Below are 16,606 nucleotides of genomic sequence, written 5' to 3' on the forward strand. Positions count from 1 at the left end.
TGTGCATATTTACTAAATTTATTATGTCGAATATATTATAAATACTTATTTCTTGTTAAAATAATTCATGTTCTTAAATATCGGTATATAATAAATGCAATATGTTAGCTACTATTTGTAAATAATTTAATAGTTTCCTTTTAGAGAAATACACGCAATATTTTTAATCGCGGTTCTTACATAATAATGGCAACTTAATCACCATTAAAGTATCCCATCTTTTGCATTCGCTCTAGATGAAATTCCACCTCGTCCTGATAATCCTTATCCTTATACATGCTGGTTCGTCGACGAAACGGGTCAATGGCGTTCTTTCGCGATGCAATTTGAATAGGCAGAAAGGTTGTGAGAAGCATAAGTTCTAGAAATAAAATTGATAAAATCGCTTAGATTTAAAATATTATTTCTTTTTCACTCACACTTACCATTGTATTTATTATCAATCAGCTGACTCAGGAACTCTTGAAAACTGGGTCCCTTTTTCACACTACCAATTTTTTGTAAAGTATCGGCAAAAGTCTTTAAATAATGCGATATCAATTCATCACGAAGCTTACCACGCTCATCAGGGCCAAAAAACATGTACATTGCATAAAGGAAATCATTGACCAAAGGCCCCACATGGGAAAGTTGAAAGTCTATAAACATGCAGCTGTTATTCTTGAACATTAAGTTCCTTATGTGAAAGTCGCCATGACATAGGACATAATATGCATTCTTTTGAGGATTTTTGCGATACTCTCCCAAAGAATCCGCCCATCGTTGAATCAAGTGGCCTCGCATCGCTTCAAAGTGCTTTTTATACTTTTGTAAGCTTTCCACCTCATTTAGCATGTATATAAAGTTTGGTAGAGCGCTCGTGAGAAAACTTTGATTCAGAAAGTTGGGAAGGGTAGATAGATTATACCGCAAGTTATCGAATAATTGAGGTTCTTCCGTTATCATTTTTTGACTAATTGCATGCCACTTGGCCAATTTCTCGAGTGCAGCATTAATCTCTTCTATGTTGGCGGATCTGTCACGTATCACTTGATAACCCTGAGGAACCAAATCATCAAACACCATCACTTGCCTTGGCTCCAAGCTATGATAAATGCACGGCACATTTAAACTAGTAATGTCTCCTACGCTTCGCAGTATTGCCTCAAATTTGGGTAACACCTCGGTGTACATGGCAATTTCAGTGTGGAATATGTGTGAATCATCGACCATTTCTTTTTTTCGGCCGCCTTGCTCGGGCATTGTCTTGAGGATTAAAGATTTTGAACACGATCCATTGGAAGTTGTATACTCCACAAAAGCCCGAAACATAACACTTGCATAGTGATCGCCTTGTGCACTTGCCGGCGACAACTTAAGATTATTTATTATTAACTCCGGCGCATTCTCATACTTGATTAATATTTGCGTAAAATATTCCGTGTTTAGCCATTCGAGAGCCTCCAGTTCATCGGGATTAAACTGGGATGACATTATTGTTAACGACAATCGTTTATATTTGCAACGCGGGATGTTTGAGAACTCACTGAAAGAAATGCATTGAACGAATTATATTTTATATCTGTGTTTGTCGCTTGAGAGCTTTCAGAGTAAATACAGAAAAACCCACAACATGACTAATAACTACAGAGAGCGAGAGAGCGCCTTAATATTAGACAGTGAAAACAATTGAATACTTTCACTGACTAGCGCAGTAACACATTAAGATTTTATTTGTATAATGTGTTTAGTTTAACAAATTATCAAACATTACGCATATCCATATAAGGTTGTCTTGTAGATAGACTGAGAGAGGGAAAGAATCCAGTTCAATTGTCAAAAACTCAACGAAAGACAAGTTGAGAGAGATAGCAAGTTGCCCAAAGAGAGGGAGAGCAAGAGAGATTTTTGTTTTGTTTACAAATCATAACAAGTCCAACCATATTTGGAGAGAACTGTTGACGCTAAAGCTTTGATAGTGACCAAAACTTTGCCGCATCTCATCAGTAGGTATTATTTAGTGGTAGTTTGTCAAGCTTTTTCATTATATTTATTATTTTGGTATATTTTGTATAGTCTATACAAAATATATTGCAATGTATAAATTGAAAATATTAAATGAAATCTTTTAAAATACTGAATATTATATTTTATATTTTTATAATGTGATGAGTTTAGCAGTCACATAAAAGTAAATAGATTAATTCCTTAAAATAATATTTGACAATAACAATGAAGCTATATTATTTGTATATTAAAAAGAAATATTTGTTTGTTATATTGTTTAATTTGGTTTTCAATATATATTTGTATTAGGATAATAAGAGTATAGAAATGTCTTAATAACTATCAAAATGTATGCAGGTAATAAAGAAATATCACAAAAATAAAATGATTGAAACTTTACTGATCTGCATCGAGTAAACCCTGGTTGTTAAAGATAGGCAACAGTTTTCGAAGAACTCTTTGCGTTATTGGGTTGTTATAGCAACCGTTCTTAAAATTAATACCACGCTGATTCGTCGACATTAGAGCATTAAAGTCCGCATCTGCTGTTTCCACATTTCGCTGGACAGCAAAGACATTGAAGCTAGTATGCATAGCTGAAATTATATAAATCGAGAAATTTATAACATATACTATATAACAGAAATATATATTTCGTTAGGCTTACCATAGAATGACTTTTTCTTTAAATCCAAGTGAAATTTGTGAAGGCTAGGAATCGGCGCCTTGTAACGAAGTTTTCGTAGCGTCTCTGAGAAGATCTCGAAGTAGTGTTGAATAAGCTCCTCCTGATTATTCACATGAACATCGAACTCCATCGAAGAATTCAAAAAGTAGAATAGATCAATTGCTGGTGATCCCCAAGCTGCATACTGGAAATCGATAATGATGATATCCTCAGCTTCTCCGGTGGCCTTATCGTACTTGACTAGCACATTGTTTGTCCAGAGATCGCCGTGAGCCAAGACATTAACGCCCGGACAAACATCGAAGACGCGCTTGCCCAGCTCCATATAAATTGGAAGAAGGGCATTCAATTTATCGGCGTATTGTTCATATCCTGGCCATTGTGCAACACGTCTGCTGGCTGCCTGTAGCATGCCCAGAAAGCATGGCGCATAGTTGTCAGTGTGCCGATTAAACATGCCACGATCATAGGTCTCCAGGGCGCCACACTCTCGCTCATTGAGAACAGCTGATGTGGCATGCATTTTGGCCAATTTACGTAGCACTATTTTAGCCAGCTTCAGGTCTAAGCCTATCAGACGATCGGGCATTGTGAAGCCACGTACCCTGAGATCCTCAAAGATCAGCGCAGATCGATCATAGTCAACAGCCATTGTCTCTGCAAAGATTTGCTCCTCATCATTGATTTCCAGCAGAAGTGCTTTGAGCTTTGGCAGGATCTGTTCATAGACGGACATTTCCCGATTGAATATATCGTAGGGCTCCATGGTTTTGCGTGAAAACTCATCGCTTTCAAACGAGGTCTTTACTATATAGTGTCCAATCTGCGATTTGCCTCGTGTTGTAAACTCCGCCTTGATGCGAGTCAAAACACCTCCATAGTTTTCGCCTCGTCCTAGAGCGGGACAACCATCCAAGGCTGTGATCTTCAACTTTTCATCGCCATAGAACTTGCGCATAGCATTGAGTAAATAGTTTTCTGTTAGCCAATCGGGGGCATCAAGAAAAATAGGATTCGATTCAGGAACCACTGTGATGTGCTTTGGAATAGCATCGAGTGCACTTATCAGATCCGTAACCGACATTGTGAGAAAGTAATTGAAGTGAGCTTGAGGCGCTTGGTTTGTGAATGGGTTGGAAAATCTGGACCATTCGGGGTTTTATACATCGTAGCGGTTTGTTTGCCATATCGTATTCCTCTCTCAAGTGTAATTTATGCCCGCATAACATATGTCTATAGAAATGCAGATTAACTGTTTCCACAGCTGTAAACATAAGAGAGCGTGTCTACAGATTATCACTTTTATTAGTTCTCCCGCTTTCAACTCGTACAGTTGACGTGTCCGTTTTTTGCTACTGCCTAATTGGGGCGGTATACTATACAAACGTAGGTTATAATAGATATCACTTAGTATTAGTAGTAAGACTGATAAAATAGTTTACACTAGCAAACACGAGATTGTATTTCCTTCACAATTTGGAAATTCTAATGTAAACGTAAACGTTTTCATTGCTAACTTTTTACATTCGCATGGTAACCAAAAGTGAGTGAACAATCCTTTGTTGTTTACTCGATTTTATTTATAATTGAAAGAATAATTTTTATTTGCAGTGAGATTCTTTTAAATTTAAAAAATACTGTTTCATGATTTCTATTCTTTTCATGGTTTCTTTCATCTCAATTATTTCTCGATATAATATAAAGAATATAATAAAATTAATTGAACATTGGATCAAGAGATATAATCAATAAATAAATGTTTCTTTTCAATATTTTTATAAAAATAATTTTTATGTATAATTGTTTTTTATATTGAATTATAATAATTATTAGTTTATAATTTCTGTTTTAAGAATAATTGATCAGTATAAGTATAGGTATAAAATTAAAAACAAATAGCCATAAATAAATTGTTATTGTCTTAAAGTACTCATAAATAAAATAAAATTTATAAACATTCTGTAAATGTTGAAACAATTCTTAAAAGCGTCTGGGCAAACATCCTAATTTACTAGACTTGTACTTGTATTCTTATCGTCTTTAATCTTAGGAGAAAATGCGTCATTTGAATACAAAGTCGCAGCTTATAGTATGGATCATCCGTAAGCGAGTGACAACTGTCAGTATATAATTTATATTGGTTGTACCTGAGCGTGATACACTTCTTAACAAAATTTGAACTTAATTTGTACTACAAAATGAACTGATAAAAGAAAAAGAAATTTCGCAAAAAAACATGCATGTTGCATAGTTAATTGTACAGTGTGAAATCGACTCAAAGTCTGCTGTTCCCAGCTTTAAATCACGCTAGATGACAGCCGGTCTTATTAACTTTTCCATGCGACAGTTATCAGCCATTTGTCTGGCACACGTCATTTCTCGCCTCCGGCGTGAGACCTGTTGCCACACGGCATTAAGCAGCAAGTAAATATCATATAGCGGATAAGGCAATTAGTAGTTAAAGTGCATATCATATATATGCGGGGGATTGTGGGAATCTGCGATGCATTATAGAGCAATGTTCACCTTCACCCAATGCGACGGCTAGTATAAAAGCCGTTGCAGTTCTTGAGTTTGCATTAGAATTGTCCAACTTTCTAAAATAACGGTACAAGATGACAGCAGCTCCTGAATGGCTGACTCACGATTACATTGCGCATGCGCTAAGTTCATATTATAAAGATAGCAATTTGCGTATCGTGAAATTGGAAGTGAATCCCGCACTGGGACCCGGAGAGAATTATGGCGGTGTTTTGACTAGAGCTCGAGTGCAATTTACTCTCTCACAACAACCTGAAGCAATTTTGAAGCAGAATCTTATTGTTAAAACCGCCATTGAAGATGACGAACTGACCAAGGAACTAATGGAACCCTACGATATATTTAATCGGGAAAATCGGGAAATGACGCTCTATGAGGAAGTCTTGCCCAAGCTCACAGAACTCCTCAAGGAAACCGATGCATTTGAACCACTTTTTCCCACTGCTGTATTTGTAGATCGCGAATGCTCAGCTATTATCTTTGAAGATCTATCGGTAGCTAATTATGTTATGGCGGACCGTGTAAAGCGTTTGGATAAAGAACACGTCCATCTGATACTGCGAAAGCTGGCGAAAATGCATGCCACTTCAGCGGTCTTCAATGAACGCAACGCTGGCCGCCTAGAAACTTATGATCGAGGATTCTTCAATCGCTACACAAATGCTTACAGCGGATATTTTGTCGGTGGTCTTTTGGCAGCCGCTCGATGGATGACCCAGGAACCAGAATGTGCTCCATACGCCCAGAAGCTGTTTGAGTTGGCTCCGCACTACATGGACATTGGACGGGAGTGTTTTGAACCTATAAGTGATTCTGTGAATGTTCTGGCACATGGCGATGTTTGGACCAATAATGTGATGGTCAAATATGATGCAGCAACTGGACGTCCAGAGGATATATTGCTAATTGATTTTCAATATTCATTTTGGGGTTCACCCACAATTGATTTGCATCACTTCTTCAACACATCGCTAAGAGAGCCATTGCGTCGGGAGGAACAGGGTGATCTATTTAGTTTCTATCATAGAATATTCACAAATACCCTCAGGCAACTGAATTACAAATCCCATCCAATTCCCAGCTTACATGAATTTCAAATGCAGGCCGAGCAGAAACGCTTCTTTGGTAAGTCATCCTTATAATCCTGATGGACATACATTGAATTCATTGTTATTTATTATCTAGCGATGCACTCGGCAGTTGTTGTTCAACCCGTGATGATTAGCGAGGATTCCACAGATGCATGTTTCAATGCTCTAATGAATGATGATGAGCGCGGCACTCGCTTTAAGAATCGTCTCTACAAAAATCCCATAGTTCAACAGAATCTCAAAGCTCTGATGCCCATGTTTGACCGCAAAGGCTTATTAGAGGTTAATCAATGTTGCTAGTTAATAAACAATTATAAGAATCATATTTAGTTAATTATTGAATTTCAATAAAATGTAATGCCCCAACAAATTTTTTGGTACAAATACAGATAAACTATTTAAGTACCACGAACTTTCAAATAGTCTCTTTACTTTAGTATACTTTTAGGCAAAAACTACAAAAATGAAATCACAATTTTGAGCTTTATATACCCTAAAAAATTTGTAAAGAGATGGTTGGATTTAATCGACTTGATAAAAACCCTATAAAAATTTGCAAGGAGAAGGATAGAAGGATAGATCAAAATGGTTAAATCTACATTTATTGTTTATACAAAATAAAAAGTTAATTGTAAGTATTACGTTGTATAAAAATATACATAATAGGCAATCAATATTATTTGTAAATTGTTAGAATAATAAATAAAATATTTGAATCTTGCAAACCAAAATTATATCGTTTAAGTTGTGCTTCTCTGTGGGTTGATCCAAAGATCTAACCATACTTAATTTCAAAATTTTTAAATAATAAAAATATATTAAACTTGATCTTCTCTAAACAAAATTTGTTAAGTGTTCTTAAGCTTGTAGATAAATATAAAATTTTGAAATATAAATAAACATATTTTGACATATTTATATGTAGATAAAAATTTGTATTCTACCTGAAATAATGGTAAAAATGATTTCTTCTTTCAATTATGAAGCAATAAAAACGAAAAAGGAAGTAATTTTTAATAAATTTTGTAAATTTAATTACACTTCATAGCATTTTATTTTAATCATGACTACTATCTCATATAGTTAGGAATAGTAGTTGTTTTTGTTCTACGATGACTGAGCAGAATACTTGATTATATAGTATATGCATATATGCAATAGAAAAATAGAAAATGAAAATTCACATACACTTTTATACTATACTTTTATGTGCGAGAGGATTTGCGAAAGTTTCACATTTAGAAAGAAACTTGTAAATAGACAAAGTTTTTTTTCACAATTTCTAGACCTTTCTTTTTAGAAACGAAATACTTTAACCGAATATCTTATCTTGTAATGAGTAAATATAATTTGCGAATATTGTGACTAATATCATTGAAGATTATTTCCAATCTAAAAGAACATAGAAAACCAAGATGGTCGAATTATATATTTCACACATGAACTTTATCATCTTTTTATCTAACTATAATAATTCATAAATTAACATGTAAGTAATACAAAGTAAATAAAATAAAGTAAATAACTAAAACATTCCGATACAATTATTTCAAATAAACTATATCGTTAGACAAAGGTACTACAATTGTCTTAATCTAGCTATTTTACTACAATCATAAATCGAAATATTCGTTACGTAGTTACGTATACGACTAGATGGACGAGGACCACTTGTCGTTCGTATAAAAAGCGACTGCTGTTTGGGTTGTTGATACAGAAACATCACAGACATGGCCGAGTCAAGTAACGGTAACGGCAACGGCAATGACGCTGACAATTACCATCCTGCTCCACAGTGGCTAACTGTGCCCTATGTTGAGAACATTCTGCGTCGCTACAAAAAGGACGACGATCTCAATATCACCGATATAAGCATTAAGCCAGCGACAGCCAAAGGTGAAAATTATGCTAGTGTTATGACTAGAATCAAAGTGGATTATGTGCGCAGTGGTTCCAATGCATCGGAAAGTGAAAACTTCATTGTAAAGACAACATATGAGAATGATCCCTTCATTTCTGGCATATTTGCCAGCTATCAGACTAGCACCACCGAGATGGTCATGTATGATAAGATTCTGCCGCAGTTGAGTGCACTGTTGGATGGAACAGATAAATCGGAAAAACTATTCGCAAAGACGATTTACGTGGATTACGAGCATTCGGCCATCATCTTTGAGGATTTAGCAATCTGTAAATATGCTATTGGTGATCGTCTAATTGGCTACGACTTGGAATTCACAAAGCTTGCGTTGAGGAAGCTGGCCAAGATGCATGCTGCTGCTGCCGTGTTCAATGAACGTCAACCAGGTTTGCTGACCAAACTCGATCATGGCATTTTCAATCGCCATTCACGAGGATTCACGCCGATGTTTGAAAACTTTTTTATTGAGGCCGTTGCCTTTGCTGCTGAGTGCCCAGAGCTTGGCAATGTTTATGCCGACAAACTGAAGCGTCTGAAGAATTTGGTTATGGAGTACACCGAACGTGTCTACGACCCTAAGGATGATGAATTCAATACCTTAACACACGGCGATCTGTGGGTCAACAACATAATGCTAAGACCAAAAACCGAAAACAGGGATCTGGACATGTTGCTCATTGACTTTCAATACTCGGCCTGGGGTTCACCAGCCATAGATCTTCATTACTTCTTTTCCAGTTCACTGCAGCCGGAGCTGCATAAACACATAAATGCTTTGATTGAATACTATCATAGTGTTCTTGTCGATACGTTGCGGGCATTTGACTTCACTGGCTATATACCCACGCTTCGTCAGATGTGGTTGCAATTGGAAAAGGGCAAATTCATGGGTGAGTACTTTAATTGAAGGTTTAAAACTGACCAAGTCAACAATAAACAATTAAAATCCTCGCTTACAGCCGTTACTACTACACTTACCTGCCAGGCTATAATGATCAACGATCAGACTGCCGACGCCGATTTTAATGCCTTGATGTTGGACAATGAAAGAAGTCGAAACTTTAGAAAAGTGGCCTACAACAACAAGAGACTTCGGGAGAACCTTAAGTATTGGCTGCCCATTTACAACCAGTGTGGTCTACTGGATGTCCAAGAATGGGAATAGTACTAGATTCTATTATTCTACTAGCTGACCCGGCGAACTTTGTTTCGCCCTTATGACAATAAATAAGCAGATTGTGTTTTTTTTTTATTTCATTCATTATTATTTCTGTATTTTAGTACATAGGTTGCTCTTCACCTAAGTACCTTGTGATAGAAAACATTTTTTGTTTTATTATCAGACGCAAAAACAAACAACGCAGATGATCTTCCAACCCGTGAACATGCCACGTACTCGTTTAATTGACCATGGGAAAAACATGAATGCTCTAGATTTAAACCAAAAACATTTAAGGATTGGCCTTGTGATTTGTTGATGGTCATGGCAAATGCAAGACGTATCGGAAATTTAATTCTTTTAAATTCAAACGGCATATCGGTTGGGATTATCAAGATTCTCGGAATAAGAACTTCCTCACTTTTAAATTTTCCTATCATTATCGTAGCGTAAATTACATTGTTCATCAATTTTCTAACCACCAAACGCGTACCGTGTTGGTTGGTTTAGACTTCGAAGCATGATTACTACGGAGCCAACCTTTAAGCGTAAATTGTGCGATGGTAAGCCAGGCACATCCAAAGAGTTTAAAAATTCAATTGGATAGTTGGTGGCTTCATCTTCATTTGTGACGCAGTCAATAGATTTGAATGATGGTGAATCTGTCCTTGTATCTACAAAATAAAAACCAGATAGTATTAACTGGGTTATAAACACTTTTTTCGGTGGGAGAGTAGAGTTCAGAATTAACAAATATTTTTGAATGGGATAAATACCTTAAATGTCGGATTAAAGCCTCGTTCTTCGATAATATTTGTCCCAAATGACGTCATTTGGAAACAAACATTGTATTTTTGAGTGTTTGCAAGAAAGTGGCGAGATTCTTGTGTTTCGCAACAAAGCAATGCATACAATGGCTCATGTGGCGGAGTTAACAACGGCAATTTCATAATCCAGCCGTTTCTCCGGAAAACTGTAATGCACCACAATACTCACAAACAACGTCCATTTGCCCAAACGCTAGGATGCAAGCTGTAATCCTTGCATAAATGTATGGTAGGTTACGCTCACAGCCTACTTACTGTTATTCATTACTATAAGTGTAGCCATTTCGGTGGAGTATAATTCGCGCTTTCGAACGGGATAAAAAGTATCCTATGTCCGTTTCCTGGCTCTAAGCTACGTCCCTACCAATTTTCACTGAAATCTGTTTTGCCGTTCTTGATTTATAAGTGGTCTAACATAACACGACTTTCTTTTATATATGGGCAAATCCCAGAAACAGTCCACCAACAATCAATTTTTAAATTTCACATTTTGTAATTTTTCTTTATATGGAACATTAAAGTAGATATATATATTTTAAGAATTTAAAGCAAAAAAGAAATTTCGATCATTATAAATGCACAAATTTTTATCAAACCCAATTTTCATTATAATTTTCATAATTTTACTTAGATTCGTGCTCTGCGCACACCTTCAAATCCCTTTTGTATTCTTCACAATTTTTTGCCTCTGCTTGGGCTCACATACAAATCAGAAGTAACTCACGTTGAAATAATTGTTAAGCGCATTTATGAATATAATAAATAATGTTTAGTTTAAATAAAAAGATTTTTTTCTTATGTTAATGCCAGCGGAAAAAGTGTAGCGTGCGACACGTAGCGTGCGACACAATGGGTCTACGGCTTTGCTAAAAATCTATAAACATTATTAAGACCAAATGATCGGTTTTTGTCTTCTAATATTCATAACTTTCTTTAGGATATTAACTTTCATAGGGTTTATTTTGCAGAATTCGCTAAAAATTGCGTTTGAAATGAAAATTTTGAAACTAACTTCCACTTTGTGTAGCGTGCGACACGTCACAATTTTATTAATTATTTTCAAAACAGTGACTCCTGTGAAATTGAATCTTATACCCTCCGAAAGTACTCTCAATTCACTCTAAACACATAACAAAAGTTTACGGTAAATCTTTAAAATAAAAACCCCAAAAAATTGATTTTCCTTAGCCAAAATCGTGCGAATGTAGCGTGCGACACGTGGGATTTGCCCATATGTACATATATAGATTATAATTGCCATATCTACATATTATTTTAATCAAGGGATAAGCAAAACATATTTATGTTCAATAACTAGATTAATCATTTATTTTGAATATAAAACATTGAAACAAGCCAAAATACTGAAAAAAATATGAATTAATTTATATATTTATATAGTATTACAGCACAGCTTTTAGTTTCTAGAATCTATTCATATTATTATTATTATACATGGTTTGAGTCTTACTGGTTCTCTTAATTCCTTTACGTCAATTTTTTTGTAAAATTTATAAAAGATAGTGAATAATAATAATGTTTTATATTTTTGGACTTCATAATAAAGAAAAAACTAAAATAAATGAAAAGATACCGGCTCTTGGCTGTAAACTGATTTCTTAATAATGTGAAAGATTTTGAGTATTAAATAATCTTAATAAAAAAAAATACAAGAAAGTAGAGAGTTCAATGTTGAAATGCTCAAACTCAGAACAAATATTTAAATACAACACATTTAAAAAAAAAAATACATTTTGAGTGCAATCATAAAAAGTGAAAACCAAATTTGGTAGCTTTATTTCTTATAATCTCAAAGATCAAGATTGGTGCTAATAAAAAATGTATGTATATACTTTATGGAAGCGTGTCTGAAACATATATGTATACTTCTACTCTATATATGAGGCACAAACTGGAATTAGGAGAGGTAAAAACCAAACTGAAAAATTTATAAGAAGAAAAGCGATAAGCTTTCCGTTTATGTACACATGAAAACTTAAATGTTATTATTTTTAACTTAACTTGTTAATTGTCTACCATCTGATAGCCAGGCTATATAAAAACTAAATCTCTGTGCAAAGAGATTTCGTAATAGGTTTCTGAGTAAGTACAGAGTTCATTAACCGATGGTAGTGATACTTACCATAGATAAAAAAGTTTTGGCACCACCTGCATTTTGAGAAAACTTTAATATGAAAACAGTTTTCATTATACAATATAAACACTCGCAAAGTAACAACAAATTAAAAAAAAATATGATGTTCTAAATTACTTTTATTAGCACTTTTTATTTAATTTTATATTTTATATCACTTGGCATTACAGTTTGGATAGATACATACATTTTCGTAAACTTTTATTTATTATTGTCATCACTGAAAACATATTAGCTATAAACTGAATTTCATTTCATCGAGCAAGCCGCTTTTGTCGAAAAAAGGCAACAGCTTCCTCACTTTCGGTCGCATGACATCAGCTTTATGCAGTGCAACTCGAACTTCAGCATTCAGCTACATACAAATTAAAATAGGAATATGTCAATTAAAATCCAAAACACATCATCATCAGCTGATTATATGTCTCTTACAATAAAAGTATCTTGCTTGGAACTGCAACTGGAAGTCAAATAGAGTTGGAATTGCACCCTTATAATTGAGCTTCTGGTTTTCCCTGTGCATTGATCTTGAACATCATAGTCGTCGTCCAGAGATCACAAAATCACCCTTCTTTGGTATCATTGTCCTTTCGCCATAGTACAAATATGGTCGACGACTCCCTTGAATTTCTCAGCATAGCGATCATGCAACTCCTTATCATCCTTCAAGGATCTAATTACTTTTGCAGCCAACTTGGGAAGCACCTCCTGGTACATATCCATTTCTCGCACATAGATGCCGTAGGGACCGAGTAGATGAGCAGCTGGATCCTTGTCAGCAAATGTGGTCTTTACCAGAAATGTGGCTCGCTGATTTGCCAGATCCTTGTCCTTAAACTCTACATTGATGCGCGTCATCACGCTGGCGTAGTTCTTCCCCGTTTGCAGTCCCGGGAGTCACCTGTAATTCCATCAGTTGCAGTTTGGCATCCTTAAAGTACAGCCGCAGCTTCTGTTCGACGTAATCGCGAGTAAGCCAGACGGGCGCCACATGAAACTCGTTAACAATTGGCTCAGGCATTGTGTGGTTTCTAATCTTACGATTCACAGATTCACCTTAACGTCTAGAATTCTAGTTTACGTTTGCGCCGCATCCACATTTTCTCATCTTATATACAGTTAGGGGACTGTTATAAGACGACAGATGGAACCACGTCTATGACTATATAAAACTTACGTCTTTTATTTAGATTTAGCGTCTCTATTACCCATATAGAAACCCTCAAATAATCTGTCCGGAGGGGTCGCCAGCTTTCGACGTGAACGTGCATGTCTAAATTTTTTTATTTTGAATTTGAAATCATTTAAAAAGCGACACGTCATGCAATGATAAAGGATTGAGATTGTAAAGTCTTTTGCTCTCAACCAAAAGATCTTTCACGAATAAAGCGTTAAGCCATAGAAATGGTAAATTATACCATTATATATAAATTATACCATTATACCTCCATAAATATGGAGGAGATATTCAACATAACCTAGGAAAAAGTTAAGACGTCATCATTCATTTGATAAGCTTGAAAGCGTGCAAATTTTAACGAGAGACTATCTGGTTGATAAGGTGGGAAATACTTACATATGCTAAACTAACAAGTGAGACTAACTTAACACACGAGCAAATAAAGACGGGACGTTAATTGTTTATGGCTTATGGTTTTATTATGCAAATAGCTTGACGGGTTTATTAGTTGTCAAGCAGATGAAACAAATGTAAATTTTATATGATTTATATAGAGCACGCGTGATCTGCTATAAAAAAAACTAGCGTTTTATTTTAATCATAACTACTATCTCAAATAGTTAGGAATAGTAGTTGTTTTTGTTCTACGATGACTGAGCAGAATACTTGATTATATAGTATATGCATATGCAATGTGTAAAAAAAGAAAATGAAAATTCACAGACACTTTTATACTATACTTTTATGTGCGAGAGGATTTGCGAAAGTTTCACAATTAGAAAGAAACTAGTAAATTTCACAATTTCTAGACTATTCTTATTGGAAACGAAATACTTTAACCAAAATATTAATAATTTAAATTTCATTGGTAACCATATCTTATCTTGTAATGAGTAAACATAATCTGAAAATATTGTGATTAATAACATATAATTGAAGATTATTTCCAATCTAAAAGAACAAGGAAAACTTAAATGGTCGAATTATATATTTCGCACATGAACTTTACTATAATCAGGCATCTTTTTATCTAACTATAATAATTCATAAATTAACATGTAAGTAATACAAAGAAAGTAAAAGAAAATAAATAACTAATGTATTCCAATACAATTATTTTAAATGAACAATCTCGTGCATCTCTGAATACGCCGCTGTTCTCACCTAGACCATTGAATAACTTTCTGTGCGACCCTCGCATAAAGCACGCTTCATAGGGATTAAACGAAATGTGAGCGTTTTGTTCGGGAGACAAAAGTACGACAATTGTCTTAATCTAGCTATTTTACTGCGATCATAAAGCGAAATATTCGTTACGTAGTTACGTATACGACTATATGGACGAGGATCACTTGTCGTTCTTATAAATAGCGACTGTTGTTTGGGTTGTTATACAGAAACATCACAGACATGGGCGAGTCACGTAACGGTAACGGTAACGGCAACAGCAACGACGCTGACAATTACCATCCTGCTCCACAGTGGCTAACTGTTTCCTATGTGGAGAACATATTGCGTCGCTACAAAAAGGACGACGATCTCAATATCACCGATATAAGCATTAAGCCAGCGACAGCCAAAGGTGAAAATTATGCTAGTGTTATGACTAGAATCAAAGTGGATTATGTGCGCAGTGGTTCCAATGCATCGGAAAGTGAAAACTTCATTGTAAAGACAACATATGAGAATGATCCCTTCATTTCGGGCATATTTGCCGGCTATGAGGCGAGCACCACCGAGATGGTCATGTATGATAAGATTCTGCCACAGTTGAGTGCACTGTTGGATGGAACAGATAAATCGGAAAAACTATTTGCAAAGACGCTTTACGTGGATTACGAGCATTCGGCCATCATCTTTGAGGATTTAGCAATCTGTAAATATGCTATTGGTGATCGTCTAATTGGCTACGACTTGGAATTCACAAAGCTTGCGTTGAGGAAGCTGGCCAAGATGCATGCTGCTGCTGCCGTGTTCAACGAACGTCAACCAGGTTTGCTGACCAAACTCGATCATGGCATTTTCAATCGCCATTCGCGAGGATTCGCACCGATGTTTGAAAACTTTTTTGGTGAGGCCGCAGCCTTTGCTGCTGAGTGTCCAGAGCTTGGCAATGTTTATGCCGACAAACTGAAGCGTCTGAAGAATTTGGTTATGGAGTACACCGAACGTGTCTACGACCCTAAGGATGATGAATTCAATACCTTAACACACGGCGATCTGTGGGTCAACAACATAATGTTAAGACCAAAAACCGAAAACAGGGATCTGGACATGTTGCTCATTGACTTTCAATTCTCGGCCTGGGGCTCACCAGCCATAGATCTTCATTACTTCTTTTCCACTTCACTGCAGCCAGAGCTGCGAATTAAACACTTAAATGCTTTGATTGAATACTATCATAGTGTTCTTGTCGATACGTTGCGGGCACTTAACTTCACTGGCTATATACCGACGCTTCGTCAGATGTGGCTACAATTGGAAAAGGGCAAATTCATGGGTGAGTACTTTAATCCAAGCTTCGAAACTGTCCAAGTCAATAATTAATAATTAAAATCCTCTATTGCAGCCGTAACTTCTACACTTACCTGCCAGGCTATAATGATCAACGATCAGACTGCCGACGCCGATTTTAATGCCTTGATGTTGGACAATGAAAGAAGTCGCAACTTTAAGAAAGTGGCCTACAACAACAAGAAACTTCGGGAGAACCTTAAGTATTGGCTGCCCATTTTTAACCAGTGTGGTCTGCTCGATGTCCAAGAATGAGAATAGTACTTAGTTATATTTTTGCTATTATGACCGCCATATCTACATATTATTTTTTTTAATCCTGGGATTAACAAAACATATTTGTATACAATAATTAGATTAATCATTCATTTTGAATATAAAACATTGAAACAAATCTAAATACTGAAAAACAATATGGATCAATTTATTGTCGTATTAATCCGGGAGGATACAGCATAGCATATAGATTCTAGAATCTATTCCAAATATATTATACTGACTACATACTTAACTGGCTTGACTCCCTTTATGTCAAATTTTATGT

At 35.6% G+C, this 16,606-nt stretch overlaps 5 protein-coding genes across 5 annotated transcripts; 3 read left to right on the forward strand and 2 right to left on the reverse strand.

The window, feature by feature from the left end:
* Positions 1-4: 4 nt before the first annotated feature.
* LOC117575844 (uncharacterized) lies at positions 5-1,629 on the reverse strand. The gene is made up of 3 exons (XM_052007829.1): positions 1,610-1,629; positions 426-1,525; positions 5-361 (listed from the first exon to the last, which is right to left on the reverse strand). Exons 1-3 carry the CDS (start codon positions 1,612-1,614, stop codon positions 195-197), a joined length of 1,272 nt encoding a protein of 423 aa, XP_051863789.1. The 5' UTR covers positions 1,615-1,629; the 3' UTR covers positions 5-194.
* Positions 1,630-2,246: 617 nt separating this feature from the next.
* On the reverse strand, positions 2,247-13,480 carry LOC117573342 (uncharacterized). Its single transcript, XM_052006837.1, is given in 5 exon segments — positions 2,247-2,582; positions 2,654-3,830; positions 5,884-6,094; positions 12,949-13,241; positions 13,243-13,480. Coding segments are annotated over 5 exon segments (2,028 nt in total). The 5' UTR covers positions 13,390-13,480; the 3' UTR covers positions 2,247-2,382.
* LOC117573728 (uncharacterized) lies at positions 5,244-6,629 on the forward strand. Its single transcript, XM_034257098.2, has 2 exons — positions 5,244-6,340; positions 6,401-6,629. The coding sequence occupies exons 1-2, from the start codon at positions 5,290-5,292 to the stop codon at positions 6,604-6,606; spliced, it is 1,257 nt and encodes a 418-aa protein (XP_034112989.2). The 5' UTR covers positions 5,244-5,289; the 3' UTR covers positions 6,607-6,629.
* LOC117573726 (uncharacterized) lies at positions 8,036-9,457 on the forward strand. The gene is made up of 2 exons (XM_034257096.2): positions 8,036-9,117; positions 9,187-9,457. The coding sequence occupies exons 1-2, from the start codon at positions 8,037-8,039 to the stop codon at positions 9,390-9,392; spliced, it is 1,287 nt and encodes a 428-aa protein (XP_034112987.2). The 5' UTR covers position 8,036; the 3' UTR covers positions 9,393-9,457.
* Positions 13,481-14,930: 1,450 nt separating the features above from the next.
* On the forward strand, positions 14,931-16,564 carry LOC117573725 (uncharacterized). The gene is made up of 2 exons (XM_034257095.2): positions 14,931-16,048; positions 16,118-16,564. The coding sequence occupies exons 1-2, from the start codon at positions 14,959-14,961 to the stop codon at positions 16,315-16,317; spliced, it is 1,290 nt and encodes a 429-aa protein (XP_034112986.2). The 5' UTR covers positions 14,931-14,958; the 3' UTR covers positions 16,318-16,564.
* The last annotated feature ends 42 nt before the right edge of the window (positions 16,565-16,606 follow it).

The sequence above is a fragment of the Drosophila albomicans genome, chromosome 2R (genome assembly GCF_009650485.2).
Source record: "Drosophila albomicans strain 15112-1751.03 chromosome 2R, ASM965048v2, whole genome shotgun sequence".
NCBI classification, from domain to species: Eukaryota; Metazoa; Arthropoda; class Insecta; order Diptera; family Drosophilidae; genus Drosophila; species Drosophila albomicans.